At 33.6% G+C, this 16,823-nt stretch overlaps 2 protein-coding genes across 3 annotated transcripts; one reads left to right on the top strand and one right to left on the bottom strand.

The window, feature by feature from the left end:
• The first annotated feature begins 2,908 nt into the window (after nucleotides 1-2,908).
• Nucleotides 2,909-5,076, top strand: RABA5B (RAB GTPase homolog A5B). Its single transcript, XM_012229648.4, has 2 exons — nucleotides 2,909-3,444; nucleotides 4,644-5,076. The coding sequence occupies exons 1-2, from the start codon at nucleotides 3,105-3,107 to the stop codon at nucleotides 4,949-4,951; spliced, it is 648 nt and encodes a 215-aa protein (XP_012085038.1). The 5' UTR covers nucleotides 2,909-3,104; the 3' UTR covers nucleotides 4,952-5,076.
• A 208-nt stretch (nucleotides 5,077-5,284) lies between these two features.
• Nucleotides 5,285-16,587, bottom strand: LOC105644349 (lipase class 3 family protein). Of its 2 annotated transcripts, none has more exons than XM_089719762.1 (14): nucleotides 16,100-16,587; nucleotides 14,983-15,092; nucleotides 14,432-14,494; nucleotides 14,146-14,335; nucleotides 13,883-13,987; nucleotides 13,665-13,795; nucleotides 12,952-13,534; nucleotides 11,431-11,496; nucleotides 10,980-11,122; nucleotides 8,888-9,169; nucleotides 7,899-8,229; nucleotides 7,662-7,814; nucleotides 6,236-6,769; nucleotides 5,285-5,759 (listed from the first exon to the last, which is right to left on the bottom strand). In XM_089719762.1, exons 1-14 carry the CDS (start codon nucleotides 16,364-16,366, stop codon nucleotides 5,571-5,573), a joined length of 3,147 nt encoding a protein of 1,048 aa, XP_089575888.1. In that variant the 5' UTR covers nucleotides 16,367-16,587; the 3' UTR covers nucleotides 5,285-5,570. The 2 variants fall into 2 exon arrangements, with proteins under 2 accessions (XP_089575888.1, XP_089575889.1); XM_089719763.1 differs by having other exon boundaries at nucleotides 10,980-11,056.
• Between the last annotated feature and the right edge of the window lie 236 nt (nucleotides 16,588-16,823).

Raw genomic sequence — 16,823 nt, 5'->3', positions numbered from 1 at the left:
ACCTGATCTCAGCTTGGCAATATTTAAATGGAGGAAATTTATTATTTTTTATCTTAAATTTTTGTTTCTTTCTTTAATTACTCAAAATTTAGTCATCGAATTGTATTATAAATTCTTACCCTTTTTTTGTAAGTTAATTAGAGTATGAATAAGGATTCGGTCTGTTTGGTTCGATAGAATTCAAATAAATCAAATATTTTTAGAGAAAAAAGAATCAAATTAAATTGTTTATAAAACCAAACCAAAGTAGTTGGTTCAGCTTGATATTTTTATTATTTTAATTTAAGTTTTAAATTTAATCAAGTTGACCTTAACTAAATAATAATAACAGAATAGAGTCCAAAAAATTTTAATTTATTAAAAATGAAGCCAACCTAAATTTTTAAAAAATTGAACCAAATCGAATTAAACTGGTCAATTTAATTGATTTTTCCGAATTCAGCATACGTATTTCATAGAGGCAACATCTAATAAGTCATGATCATATCTTACGCTAATGTCTATGTACAAGCTTGCACACAAAATCACCGAGATGAATTGGTACTCTTGGTTGACCTATTAATTCTCCTCTTCAGGATGGAGTAATAGATTTTGTCAAACATGAAATTCTTTCGGTCCTATCCATGGTTGTTTCTAGAAGTTAACAAAATGATGTATAATTATAAATATCTCAGTTCCTAAATTTTTACGTCTTTTAAAAAAATATTAAATTTATCTTAATTACAATAAATTATTGAGTAAATTAATTATATTATCCTTAATTAAATATATCCAAATATCAAATTTAAACAATAATTGTTAATCATATACAGAGGGTAAATATGAAAAAAAAAATAATATTCTTTGAAATCACAAATGTAATAAGTATTTTAGAATATGGTATATTTTTAAATGTGATAAGTATTTACGGTAGTGTGCTTTTACTAATCATTTATCTTCAATTAATTTGATCATGAGTTAGTAATGAATTTGAGCCGATCAAATCTGACCGGCCAATTAGATTGGTTTGCTCATGAATATATTAACTATTAGTCCAGTTTGATTGATGAAAAGAACGGAAAAAGTAAAAAATTGGGTTCAATGATTAAAAAACCAATTAGAACCAGCTCATTTGAAATTTAGTAATTGGTTTAAATGATGAATCACTTCAAAATTATTATATTTAAATTGTTTTTTCAAGAATATATTTAAATTGTTACAATTTATGTTTGGAAGTTTCTATTATTATATTTAACATATAATATTCGATGTAAATGATAAATGGTTTTAAAATAAGTAATTTCAGATTGATTTAATCCAGGTGTTTGCCATGAGTAAGTATTTATATTTTTATGTATGGATTTTAATCAAAAGAAAATAGATAATCTCTGATTAATTTTTCAATAAGAGAGCTACTATTTATTTATGTTAATTATTACAAGATTCTGATTTAAAAAAAAAAAATTCCAGAATTTATTCCACCCTCGAGACATAATACAAATATCATAATTTGACATCATGTATCAAAAAATTATTCAATTTTTGCACTTTAAAATTTGCTTTTAATTCATAAAGTTTAATTTGTTTCATTATTAAAAATTAAATATATCAAATATAAAAATGTATATTAAAGAAAACATAATCAACATAACAGTTTAATTGAAAAATAAATCGAACTAATTTTAAACCGAATAAACTGAGCTAAATGCGTTTACTCTTTACTCAATAGTATAATAATTTGATTCCAAAACTATCTTATATGCTACAACTAATAATTAAAGATCATTTACTGATTTTTAATTGACAAAAGCATTTATGAATATTTAGATTTTCATCCAACCAAGAGTAGAAGAGAAATTAAAGAAAATAGCAGACCTATTAATTCAGGAGGTTGATTTCAACAATCTTGGTTATTAGAAATGATGAATCTAGGTAGGAAAATTCAGGCCAAATTACGAAAATGGGCCTAGTTAAATAAATACCTATGTGATGATGCTATTAAAAGACACAATGTTTCAATTCTCAACTAATTCGAGTGGGCTGCTTTGGCTAGGCTCTACTGTAGTGGGCTGAGAAACACAATGCTAAGATCTTACAGGAAGAGGCAACGTGTTTCATCAATGCTCAGGGGTAGTGCTCCCTATCAGGCGTTTTAAATCAGAATGTCAACACCTGACCAGTGGTCCAAGCCAACGAGACTATGCCCAACATACCTAGTAATTCCTTCTTTTTTTTTAGCTAAAAAAAAAAAATTCAATTGTCAAAAGAATCCAAGAGCTTAACTTTTGATGGGTTGGGAAATTAAACAATCATAAACAAAAAATTTCTAACTTTTAACAAACACCAATTACGTTGAGGATTTAGGAGTGTAATAAAAGATTTAACATGATGTAATTTTTTTTTTAAAATTTAATTTTGTACATATGCATAAATAATCCAACTGTTAAATTTACTTTTTTATTTTATCCAAATTTCTTTCTAACACTAAACAAATTACCTGTACATATAAATACTTTATACTTAAAAATAAAAAAAAAATCAAGAATAGAAAAGAATTTAGGGTGACAAAATCCATTCTGAGAGTTGTTAGGGTTTGATCTTGTGACTGGTGAGTCCTAAAATTTTCCTCAATAAAAATGAAAAATTATTGAGTATTGACAAATAACTTTTGAATGCATAAATCAGAATATTTCAAAGAAGAATTTAATTTAGATTTTTTTTTTTTGAAAATAGGAGTTTAATTTAGAGAAATATGTTAAGTTTCAGTAAACATTTCTTTTATCAATGTATCCATTTACAGTTTACACCCTATTTGTAAATAATAATAATAATAATAATAAAAAGAATGAAATGAAGAGATATTTCTCGAGAAAACAAACAGAGCCTTAGCCGAAAGATAGCCACTGGTATGAAGTGTAACTATAAGACTCGCCCAACTAAACAGAGTCAAAGCAACCACCAAATTTCCTTACAGAAAAACCCCGCCAATTACGCAGCTGTCTGTGCCACCACTTTTCCTTTTCTCTAAAACCCTACTTCACAATCACATTCACACGCATACCCATTATCATTTAATCCCACAAATCCTCACACAAACCAAAGTCACATCAAGAGAACACATTGCAATGGGTAAGGCTCAACAGGGAGAAGGAGGTGAAGAGTATTTGTTTAAAATAGTACTAATAGGTGATTCTGCAGTAGGGAAATCTAATTTACTATCAAGATTTGCTAGAAATGAGTTTGACAGCAATTCTAAGGCCACAATTGGTGTAGAATTTCAGACCCAAGTGGTAGATATTGATGGTAAAGAAATTAAAGCACAGATCTGGGATACTGCTGGTCAAGAAAGATTTAGGGCTGTTACTTCTGCCTACTATAGAGGTGCTGTTGGGGCCTTAATTGTTTATGATATTACTAGAAGAACAAGCTTTGATAGTGTCAAAAGATGGCTTGAGGAGCTTAGTAGTAAGTAACTATTTTCTCTTCTTTTGTTGCTTTTTCTGTATGCTTGCTTAGATAGTGGAGAAATATTGGTTTTGCTCTTGATAAGCTCATTATTGGCTAACTATTTGCTAGTTTGGGTGCCTATTTTTATTTTTGTTTATGTTTTTGAATTGATAACTGAACTATATTTGTAAATAACTTTGTGATTGATTTCTTTATTAGAAATCTATGGCCTACATTTTCTTTATTAGCTGAAGATAGTAAAGGAAATAGAGTAAATGAAGATTTGGGAATTATACAGGATGAAACTGACATTAGGAGGACTTCTTGTTAAATAGTTTGCAATTGCATAAAATTCATTTAAAAAATTATTTTTCTCTCTTTAGTTTTTTAGAAACCAAATAAAGAAATTATCTGCTGAATTTTCATGATGGATTATTGTTCAGTTCCAATACTGGGAATTGCTTAAAATGATTCCTAATGTATAAGTAGACATTGACCAAACCAAAAACAGCATTCATGTTATTACGTAATTAGTTATCCAATATCAATAGTTAGCTGATTGGAATTTCTTTTTTTTTTTTTTTTCTCATTTTCGTTCAGTATTTGAGAGGTTTAATGTGCTTGACCTCATAGAGAATGTAGTTCTAGACAGATACTTTTACCGTAGAATTCGTCAAGCCAGTGCCAATTCTGAAATCAGGGTTTAATTGAACTGAGCTAACCAGTGTTTGCCATAACCATTGAACTGGAAACATCTGTCTCATCCTTTGATCCATGAAATTTTTGAAATAGCAATCTAGTACAGTTAACTCTTTATAAATTTGTAGAAGTTTGATTTTTTAAAGAGAGTTATTTCCTTGCTGCACGTTACACCATAAGAATTCTGAGTTTCTGGAACCTAATAGCATTTCATGCTCTGCACCTACGCAGTTTTAGCTCCCTGTTCTTGTTTCACATGAATGAATCTGAAATATGAAATTCATCTATAAGCAATGAAATTTGTTGTGGTTGCTTTGAATTCCATAAAATTAGATTCATGGGGGTGAAATAAAAATTTTCCTTCACACCCAAACACGAAAACATGAAATTCTTTTGTACAGCTCATTTACACCAAACAAGCCCTAAAGGAAAATTTTCAGGCTGACAAGTATTTTAGTTTGCGGTTTTTTCATTTTTCAGAATCACCGAGTTTGACTTTGTTTTAAATAATCTTGCAGCTCATTGTGATACTGCAGTGGCAAGAATGCTCGTAGGGAACAAGTGTGATCTGGAGAATATTAGAGAAGTGAGCGTAGAGGAAGGCAAAAGCCTTGCAGAAGAAGAAAGTTTGTTCTTCATGGAAACATCAGCCCTTGATTCTACTAATGTTCAGACTGCTTTTGAAGTCGTAATCCGCGAGATCTATAAAAATGTGAGCCGGAAAATTCTCAACTCTGATTCATACAAGGCCGAGTTGACTGTCAATCGAGTCAGTCTCGTTAAAGATGGAGCTAAGCAAAGTAGTTTTTCATGCTGCTCTACATGATCTCTGTTCTTTCAATCTTGTCCACCTTCTTGTTGTCGATAATTGGTGCTGATCATTTGAGTATTTTCAATTTCGATTTAAATATACGATAGAAGTTATACATTGACCTCTTTGGAATTGTGTTATCTTCATTTTTGATTTGTGGGGGTTAAGAATTGGCAATATTATCTTCAAACCTTTTTATGTAAAGAGGGGATTCGAACATCAAAGTAGATAAACATCCCTTGTTCTTGAAAACTATTTAAAATGTTTAATCTATTTATACATACAGTACTTGCATCTATAAACTCTCCTCCCTCACACATCTAACAAAAGCATTTGCCTCTCAAATCATGGGTAAAGACTGTATCATAATAACCATTGATGAGATTCTTATAATACATAGGAGAATTCAAGCAAGCATCTCAAGCTCGCAGTGAATTTACAGAGAGAATTGAATAAATAAATGGCTTACCAGTAGCTATCCACACATCTAAACTACTGAGAAAATATGATGTACATCAGCTAGGCGAGTTCAACATCTAAAACATGCATTGTTGACTCAATGGTGAAAGAAAAATACTCAGGGCTTCCGACATCTAAAACATGCATTGGTGACTCAATGGTGAAAGAAAAATACTCAGGGCTTCCGTAAAGCAGAGGCGGCACCCATGACAACGGCCAAGACAAGTCCGACACCAGCCCCAAGAGAAGCACCCACAGCTGCAGCTGTCAGCGAAGATGCCTTAGCTTGAGACTCTCGATTTGCATCGATTGCCATTGCAGTCTCCCGTGCCAGCTCTGCCAAAAGTCTATCTCTAGCTAGTTCCTTGAATCAAACAAAAAAACACATAAGATTCAATATCTCTTTATGGACCTGTATGAAAAACACGAGAGCTTTGCAGCATACACAAAAAGTTTTCTCATCTGCAGCATACATAATAACACGTGCAACTCTTTTTGTTAGAGAAATTTAAATTCATTCCTTTATTATCAAATACTATCTGCTTCAAGTATTTCAGGCTCTATCAGTGATCGGTAGACTTAATAGCTAAACCAATCACTTTTAACTTCAATTTGTAACATAAATCACTCAATCGTGTGTTTGAATAAAATCAAAATTACCGTATTTTATTTGAAATTCAGATTTTAATAGGACATCCAACAAAAAAACCTCGTTCTTTTTAAATCATGTTTTGTGATTAGAGGTAGGTCATAATACCTCCTTACCCACCTTATCTACTTAACATATACCAAGTCAACGATAATATATCTTCAGAACCATACTTGATTAAGTCTTTCTACCTGTAAAGAGGCCTCCTCGTGACTCTGCAACACACGGTGAACAAGTTGACAAAGGGAGTTCACACCCTCAACGGGAAAAATGGTGTCTCTCCTCTGAAAGGACCTCCGAACAAGATTAACTGGTGCAAAAATAAGTTTTTGGGCAACCCCACCAGAATCTCTCTCAGTTGCAGCCAATGACAAAGAAGCACTGGCTGCAGCACTGTGGATAACATAAGGACAGGAATTCACAACTTCTGTGGTGCTTTGAGATGCTTGATATGCCTGCAAAACAGCATCAATTGCTGCCTTTTGTTGGTGTGCACTAACAGAGAACTTATTTGTTATGGCAAGAACCCAAGGAATTCCAAGAGCTTTAGCCTCGTCTAGAAGAACTGAAAGGACTGGCTGTTGCAGTGATGCATTTGAGTTATTACTTCGAGGAATCTTATGCGACATGTTATGCACAAGAATAATCAAATCTGTTTTCCTAGTAAGATCACGAATTCCCATCCACAGTTCATCCCTGAAACGAAAGGCCTCCATATTCAGCTCCTGCAATACACATAACAGAGACAAAGCAAAGGGTAAAAAGACCTTAAAAATAATTTGGTGAGCTGAAAAAAAAAAGGAAATAGAGATAAAATTAACAATACACAATAGAAATGATTATTCAAAAACCAAAATTATTAACCATTTCTTATTTCCAAAAAGAAAAAAAAATGAAATGAAAAGCCTAAGAATTCAATGTGTTCCCATCAAATGCCCTATTGTCATCTCTCTCCTTTTAACCTGCATCAACGGTGTAAACTTGCAATCTCTGGCGGAGTATCTATATTCCTAAGGGTAAAATTGCATAACATTTACTTCCCTAAGACAAAGATGGAACATTCTAACATAAACTGTCGAACAACTGTCATTAGGAAGAAAGCCAGTGCAATTCTATAAATGATGTGCACCCTCTACACTGCTGTTCAGCATATATCAGAAAAAGGGATGTATCAAGGTATGTATGGTAGGATGTAACAAAATGGTACACGTTCAAGAATATAATTGGAGTAGAATGCAATGAAGTGAAATATAATCACCACTCCATTCTTATGTCTGGTTGAAATTATTGCAAGTTAATAATGACAATTTCTATGTTTAGTTTATATGTGGTTGTGGCAATGGCAACAGTGGGGTTGGCAGTGGTCTTGGTTGCTGGGTACTGGTGGCAGATGCCAGGGTACACAATGGACAGTAGCAACAAGGATGGTAGTGGAAGTAAAAAGAACGTGGTAACCTTTGCATGTAATGGCATTCCATTACTTAAATTTAGGTACTGATTGTTAAAGGCATTAAATTACATGAATTATTCTTTATTTAACAAAACAAATTCAGCATAATTGAAATCAAGTTACGGCACTGATTACGTCCTGTCAACATAATGTAAGGGCAAAAGTACCTGTAAATTTACACCAGCTGAATCAGTGTAGCATACACCACCAGCAATGCCTTCTTGAACATTAGCCTCTGTATGCATATTCTCAAAATTCGTTATATGGGTCAGTCTGCCTTGACTCATGATTGCCTTAAAAAGAGACGTTTTACCAGCACCCTAAAAAATAAAAAGAGTTGTAGTTACATGAAAAACAAATATTTAGAGAGCAAATACAGTTTAGAAATTAGAATATACAATTACCTCAAGGCCAAGTAATCGTACCCTACGAGTTCTGAGGTGGACCTCCTTAGAGACAGTAGCAAAATCACTTGTACAAAAAATGCAAAAATCACTCAAACCTTCAGGAAGGAATTTCTCTTGATGCCCTAAACTATGCTCTCTTTTGAGATTACCAGCATCTGAACCAATAGAAGGAAACACAGGCATAAAGGAATCCGCCACTATTGGAAGCTTTGGTGGTCGTTTTAGAGGAGCTCCAACCAAAACCCTTATCTTTTGTAGTTCTGGCTTTACTTCATGCCCCGAAGAGTAGCTGGGCACTGAAGGAAATGACTCCACTGTAGTTGAACACCTGGATCCATAATGCATAAGCATAGGCACAAAATTAAGTCACACATATAGCCTTCAGAGAAAGTCACATATGCAAAAGCATAGACATAAAATGATCCAAATGCAACTCTATCTACCCCACACTAAATGATATGAATGAAAATGGTCCATATGGTAGGGCCCAATCAGGTAGTTGAGTTGAAGATTAGGGAGGATGATGGCTGATTCCTTTCATGTAGCACACATGTAAATGCCCCCCAGTGGATGAAAAATGATATTTTGGATATAATCCAAAACCATATCTAAACAAGTAAATGGTTTTTGAAAAAAGAAACTTGACAAGTAATTGAATTCACAAATGTGCATGAGATGAAGAGTATGTCCTCATTAAGAGAGGATTTAGAGACAATACACATGGTGGAGGCATGCACAAACAGAGAATAAAACAAATTCAGAAAAGAATTAGGTTCATGTAGACCAAAGAGATCCAGCTAAAAGAAATGGTAATATGATTATTAGGACATTAGGTGACAATAAAGCTTTATCATATCTTCATATCAAACAAACTTATCAATGCAGATTTGCAGTTAATTGGCAGTGCATAACCCTCAAATCACACTGATTAGCCATCATATTAGATGATCAAAAATTAAATAGGAAAAGGAGACAAAGGGTAATACCAGTTACCATTAACTTGAGCATGAACCAAGTTACAAAGGTGCAAGCCAAAACCAGTGATATCAACTTTTAAGGGTTCTCCATTTTTCTCACCAGGAACACCACTCCATCCAAGAGGAACAATAGATGTGGCTGTGCGAATAACTGGCAATTCTACAATCTGAGCAAGCTCTACAGCACCTGCTACTGCAAGGCCAAGCCACTGTTGTAAATGCAGAAACTGAGGCAGTTGCTCCATTCCTGGGAATGATGAAGCACCATCATCCATGCACATTTCATAGATTCTGCACATTAGCAGGATAGAAATATTTCATTCTACTTAACCTTATAAACACTATCCAAAATTGCATAAAGATTTTCAAAAGCTATGAGAGAAAGAAGTAGTTTGAAATCCAACTCTTTCCCTAAAATGATCAAATCATCCAAAAACCATTTCTTTTGTTTGCTATTTGAATCTCTAGAAGTATGCCCTATTTTCACCACATAATTAAACGACTGATCCAGGAGAAGGGAAAAATTCCTATGGAGGAGAAAATAACGCATTGCATGTACATTCATGGGTAATAATTAAGATTTATGAGAAACATACCAAAAACATGCCACTTTTAAAAACTATGAACAGGTAATCAAAACCAGATTTAGTAGCCATTTGGACTCCTCACCTCAATGCACTTCAGTAGCTTCTCATGCAACTCCCTATAAAACAATTTGAAAACAGTTTTATGATCATTTATTGTTTCACAGAATTATTGTCATAGACCTACAATTTTTAGGGAGGAAACAATCTAGGCCACCTGTCAAGTGAATATTAACAGGTAGAGATGTATTTGTTGAATGTTGCAACAAAAGAAGTATAAAAACTAAAGTCTCTCTAACCTAGCAGTTCTGAGCTCCAATGCTGCACTTTACCCTAATGCATCCCTTCCAGGCACTAATAGATATTAGATGCTAAGTAGAATCATCTACACAATGGAAACATAATGAAAAGTTCAAGATACCCATGTTTGACATGGTTATGAACCTAACAGCAGCAATAAAGTCAGAGACTCAGAGGTAATTTCCCAGTCTTCCACCAGAACTAAGAACATTGACAAGAAGGAAACCCCCTGTTCCAGATGGAAAATGTCCACTTTCATCTTCAAAAAGAATAGAAGTTTGAGCTATTCATGACAAGAGGGAAACAAAATTACCACTATAAATTTAGGCCATTAACATAGCAATAAAACTCTCAATTTCTGGTTTATTCTTCAAAACCCAAACTCTCAAATCCCAGTTTATTCCAAAGATTCTAAATATGGCGGGTACAGTTATTTTAAGAAATTCCCAGATTCTTCCAAATAATTGACAATGCAACTCAATTATCTCTTCCTTCATTACATTTCTAATAAGGACATTATCTCATATTCAAATCCAACCTTGCACAGATAACACCTCTCTTCAAAACTAAAAATGGACCTGATAATTTGAAAACAAGTAATGAGCATGATACATTCAATTGATCAAAGGACCAATAAAACTAGAAAAAAAAAAAAGAGCAATTCTGATGGCACCACAAATTTCCCAAAACACATCATTCCTAGGTGGTGGAAGCAGCAGCATTTTCAGAGAAAGAGGCACCACGCAGAGACCATTGTCTTCTTGATACCATTCCAAGCTGCTAGCAACTGAAGATGCATGAAACTCCAGTTACTCAAGTTTCGATTGTCCTCCAAAAGATGGTATCAGGACAAGAAATTTTAAGTAAATATTGTTGTTAGACAGAGGAAGATCTGGTAGTTGAAAATTTCTGTTGCTAACATACTCGAACATTACAAGTATATATTGTTAAATTTACCCAGGTTACATACTAAAGCCTGTTCTATTGTTGCAACCATTGGTGTCATATCAAAGTAAAGTTGAAGCTAGTATAAAAGTAAAATAAACCTAGTCAGAAAGATTTGCAAATTGGACTTTGGAAATATGGCACTAGCAGACAACCAGCTCATGTAAAGATAGTTACAAATTGGAAAGCAAAAAAACATACCTAGACTCCTAGCAATTACAAAATACACAAACAACTACAAAGGGTAAACTTCAGCAGACAATAGTAAATACCTCTGAAATCGAAACCGATAAGATCGCATCGAATGTGATTGAAATCGTTCCCTTAGTTCAGCAATCACAGATCTGACCTGAAAATGTCTTTGCCAGAAGAAATCAAATAAATGGGAGGTCCCAAAATCAACTACCTCCAGCCACTACAAAGAGAGATGAAAAGTTATGATAAATCATGCAATTTGTACAGGACAAAGGGATGACCCAATGCATGAAGCATCCCACTTTTTGTGGCCCCTAGGGAGGATTGATGTCCGCAGCCTTCCTCCTGCTTTTTAGAGAGGCTGCTTCTTGGTTGTTACTATGGATCAAACTCATGACCTCCAGGTCAATGAAGTTGCTTTACCATTATACTAAAGCCACCCTCTGCTATTTGTACATGACATGATATTTAAATTTCAGCCAGAATTAAGAAGAAAAAAAAAGGTTGGTGAGTGAAGGAAACTCTTACCGATGTTAATTTTGAGTACTCTGCACCTGATAGTAATTCCACTGAAGAACTCCCCAACAGATACAGCTGATACAAATAAGATATCATTACCGTCACATGATAATTAAAAGACATCATGTTCAGTTACATTATGGAGGTTGTAATATTGAGTACAAAAGATAGATCCACAGGTTGTAGGGTCATCATACATTTAGAAGACTCATTATTTTAAACAAAACCTCCATAGCAACTTGTCACAGAATTGATTGTCTCAAGCAAAGCACATAACTGAAGGCAAAACCAACATGCTGGTTGGATTGTAAATTATGCTTCAAGGTTATTATAAATTGAATTACATTTTAAGACCATTGAGAACTCTTCAAAATTGATAAGACATTTAGACTGATTTAGATTGTTTGGATGTTTTTACATAATCTTAAAAGTTTATGTTCTGAAATTATGATTTTTGAATTTTTTGTGTTCTGGGTACATTTTTTTAACCTTTTTTTCAATCTTTCACAATTTAGAAATTAGGGATTTGAATTATTTTGGAATATTCATGTTTTGCAGTAAACTTAAGGCAAGTTTTAATCCTTTTTTTAATGTGGGTTTGTATACATTAATGTGGCACAGTAAAAGCCAACAGCTAATAAGTCACTAATAGTTTTTACCATAGTCTTCTGTGCATAAAATAAATTTTTAGTATTGGCGTATAGGTTGAGCATAGAAGTTAGAGTTTACTATTATGGCCTTTATCTGTTTATGATTTCTTTACATTTAGGTGGTTTTTGATAGTGCAATTCAACTCTTAAAATTAAAATTTAAGGACTTCTTATTTTGGAGATGTTAATTGTGCTTATATACAAATCACTTAAAAGCTTCAATATTGGTTCAGAATAAGAGCGAGAGTTTGCAACTATGGCCTCATGTGTCTACAATTTCTTTGTATTTAGGTGGTTTTCAATAGTGCATTTCAGCACAACTTTCCAGGGCTTTTATTCTTTTAGAAGTTTAATAATGGTTTTGTACAAATGACTTAAAAGCCTCAATTAAGTTTAAAAAGATAATTTTAGCTTAAATTGAGCTAAACATGCTTAGTCATTGAGTTTTTAAACAATTTTGTAGTTTAGAAATTTCAGCACCTATATTATTCAATACTCAAAATTTAGCTTTAAAATTTTCAGATTTTGATTTTCAGCTTTACGTGTTATCTTGAACAAGCCTTAGAAGTTATCCCTTTTGTAGTATTTATGATTTGATCTGAATTTCTGGATGCTTTTTCATTCAGTTATTACCATTTGCCAATTGAAAATATTATTTTTCATACAAGCAACACATTCTAATAAATGTGCACCTCACATCCCTCAGGCACACATTTGGGCCAAAAGTATCCTGTATGAGGTATTATAGGTTGTGCATTTGACTGCTAGGAGTGAACATTTCTACTGCTTTCAAGTTTCAACCAATTTTCCAGCTCTCATGAATGTTAGCATTTTCAATAAAACAGATCGTAATATAGATAAACTATGTCCACGTTCTTACCTGCCCAAATGGGACATATGAAGGTAAATAAGGCACTCCACACCAATTTCTTCTCTCTCCATTTTTATCGTTGCCTTTTTTGCCCAATTTTCCATCCATTGCTACATCAGATGGCCCATTATTGGTGTCGGATAACACTTTAAGTGATATGCCATCAGAACCCTCTTGGATTTCAAGAGACTGAGGTTCAGCTACATCGTCCTCAATTCTAGATAATATCCCACAATTAGTTGTCACAGATGTCTCTGTGGAAAAACCTTGTCTTCCTGTATATTTATTCAATTGCCTTCTAAAACCATCTAAAGGAACAAGCCTCGAAAGTCTCCAAAAAGAAGTACGTACAGGGCCTAAACCAAGAACCAACTGCTCTCCCTCATTCTCCTTTGGTTTCTGTTCCCTTAATTTTTCTATTCGTTGCTGATGTTTTGACACTGATTGACTACTATTTTCAACCTCAGCAGGCATCGATAAAGGTTGCGCATTATAATGATGAAAATAAGCTGGAGAAAGGATTCGGGGCACCAGATCCTCAGGAATGCAATAGCTCTTAAAATAGTGCTGCCAGCCTTTTTCATGCACATAGCTGAAGGGGGCAAACAAGAAAAACAAAGACATAATAAATTAAACTTGTCACATTTCAGAAAAGAGCAAACCAATAAGTTATTTAAACTTTCAATTTTTTACTTCTGAAATAGAGATGAAAACAGACGTACTCTCTTAAAGCAGCATTCCCAACTGGCGGTTGCGAAAATGTTATACATTTAACCTGAATTTTTTCATCTTCCTTTGATGGAGAGGACGCAGCAATAACCCTCAGAATGGCAAGTGTAGCCAATGCTGCTACCTACAATTGAGAAAAATTAGAAAATGAAAAATTCATTAATCAAAAAGGAGTGGTTTCCATAATGCTAAGGATGTTAATCAAACTTACTGCTCCACCAAGTGAATGCCCACACAATACAAGTTTGCGATTCTTTTTTTTGGCAAGCCTGTACAACTCTAAAGCAGGTATCCCTTCAGCACGAGCCAAGAAACCCTAAGAAAATTACTTAAAATTAAACGGGCAGATACAATGGAATTTGGCTGGAGGAACATAAATGCAAAGCATAATACAGACAAAATAGTCAAAGATTTATTGACATATATAAGAACAGCATATTCAAAAGGATAGCAAAAATGAAAAAGCTATCTTACTCGATGAGCAGCAGGCTTAGGCTGATCTTTCATTTGCTTAGGCTTTGGTTCGAGGGGGTGCCGTTGACCTTCCCCATTTGCCTTTTGGCTTTCACATTGTGATGATTCAAGAGCTTCCATCTGGGTAGCAACCATGGCATCTTCATGAAATATAGCACCTTGCAGTATATTTACATCGGTCACAACATCCCTGATAATAAAATTAGATAGAAAAGGGAAAGAATCACATTTTTAAACGTCATAAATAACATGGAAAGCAGAACCATGAAATTTCCATAGCACTTACTTGTACTGCTTCGTCCCAATAAATGAAGCAAATAATGTGTCGCCTGCTTCTGCCAATAGGTACCTTCAGCAATAAAAAGGCGACCAAATTATAATATGAATGCAAAGTAAAGAATAAATATCAGATAAAATATCCTAAACTAAGAATATCAGATAAAATATCTTAAATCAAATATCACAGTATGCATAACTCGAAATCTGTGAATGTCTAAGCAATATCCTATTATCAACTGCTTTACGCATTCCTCATTCAATTCTCTTGAAGTTTCTAATATCAAGGCTAATATAGCGGTTGTTAACATGGCTTAGAAACCAAACCTACATCATGAACTGGATTCAGAATGTAAGAATGTAATATATGTAGCAAAAAAATTCCCATTGTAGATTATTATCCATATTCTGAACTTCTGCAGCAGAAGATATCAAATGATTTGAACTACTAAAACAATGAATCTAATCAACCTGGAATTACAACTTCTAAGTTCTAAGAATTTATAGAGTCACAAACTGGTCAGCAATTAATGAAGGGTTAAGCAAGGAGTGCAAAAGAACCTGTGAGGAACATGATCCGAAGAGGGCTGGACACGCTCCAAAGAAACAACTTGTCCTCCAAAATCGGCCTTAAATTTGTTCACAGCACGAACCATTTCAGTTGCTGGTCTCTATCATGTAATGAAGAATAAACATCATAAGTAAATGAAAAACATTTTTCATTTCTGTAAGTAGACCAGTCACCACATTGAAAAGCCAATAGCTCCTAGCAATCAAAACTTTTACAATAGATTGTTTCATGTCAAAAAACACTTAGATCAAATTTAACACTTTATGAAGAGCAATTAGAAGTTCATTGGCTATAATAAGTACCTGTAAAAATATAGAATCTTCCTTCGATATGTTTAGAGCCATTCATTTAATAATTTTTACTTTCATAAATTCTGTGGATAGATTTTGTATATTGTATACCCCTAGAATACATTGGTGATGCCAACAGTCCTTCAGTGTGTTTTATTAATATCGTCTTGAAAAAAAAAAAAAGGAAAACAAAGAAATAACCTGAAGCATACATTGAGATAAATTGTAATCCCAGTAATAACCCACTCCCGTTCAACTCAAATAACCTAACCTACAATAATTACAGATCAACAACAAAGCTTACAATTAACAACAACCTCCTATACCGAGTTGCAATAATAGAGACATCTAGTAAGGCCAGTTTAGCAAAATCAAACGCCGACCATCAACAGTTCACACCAGAACCGAATACTGCTTACTCCCAAAAGGACCAAATTAAATCAGATCTTCGGTTGATTGTAAAGAGAATAGCAATTAAAATGACAGTTTGTCATAAACAATCAGTTATAAAATTTCATAATTTCGAGTTTCTAATGTTTCCTTTTTCAGCGTTTGTAAGATCAGAACCACACAGCTGTACCTTAATTTGAATTTGCTAACTTTAGAAAAAATAAAAGAAAAGGGGAAAGGCCTACGGAAATTAAAGTTCTGGGTATTGAAAGTGAAAGTAAAGCTCTATTCTTCAAAACCAAAATACAAAACTCTGATTCTAAGCAACCATTTCCATTCCTGAAAAATGCAAGTTTCCTAAATTCCATTTCGCCCTAATAGCATCAATTTCTTCTCCAAAATTCTCCCACTAAATAATTAGTGTTACCTTGTAAACACACTCTGACAAGACCATGCAACAAAGAATTTCCTGCAAATCGGCGACGGACTCAGCCTTGAAAGCGAGACAAAGATCGTGGAGTTGCTTCCTTCTACGTTCATATTCTTGTTGAATAATCTTCTTCTGTTCTCTGTCGTCACTGTTAATCCATGGAGGCCATTTCATCCTCCACTGCAGCGGACCCCAAGATACCTTGAGGATCTTCGCTCTCTGGTCCTTGATCCATGATTCTACTCGGCTCTGTATCGATTCCATTGTGGATAGAAATAGATTTTGAGAATTATGTTGTTAAATTATAAAATAAACCCTGCAATTTGAATTATATTTTAGAATTCTACAAGGAGAAGGCGCCAATGGAAATGGAAAGGGAAAAATAGAATAAAGAAAACGGAGAAATGTTGCGTAGCCGTGCAAGAGAGTGCAGTGGGAAATAGGATCTGCAAAGCATATGCCCGATCCGAAAGGCTCAGTTGTTCTTTATTTTTTCTATATATAGATAAATAGACAAAAGCCTTCGCCGTTAAAGCTGTTTTTTCCGTTTGGAAAACAAGTTATTTAATGGTCTGCTGAAAGGAAAATAATAATGTTATATTCTTTTCCTATCAATTTTCTATATTTTTTACTATTTCTCAAAAAATATATATTTTTATTAAATAAATGGATAAATTAGTTAATTTTGATAAAATATGAAGAAAAAATAATTATTAAATAC

Source organism: Jatropha curcas, chromosome 3, assembly GCF_041381405.1.
Source record: "Jatropha curcas cultivar XTBG-Jc1 chromosome 3, XTBG_Jcur_1.0, whole genome shotgun sequence".
Classification (NCBI taxonomy): domain Eukaryota; kingdom Viridiplantae; phylum Streptophyta; class Magnoliopsida; order Malpighiales; family Euphorbiaceae; genus Jatropha; species Jatropha curcas.
The sequence above is the reverse complement of the archived record's forward strand: the minus strand, read 5'-3'. Positions and strand labels throughout refer to the sequence as shown.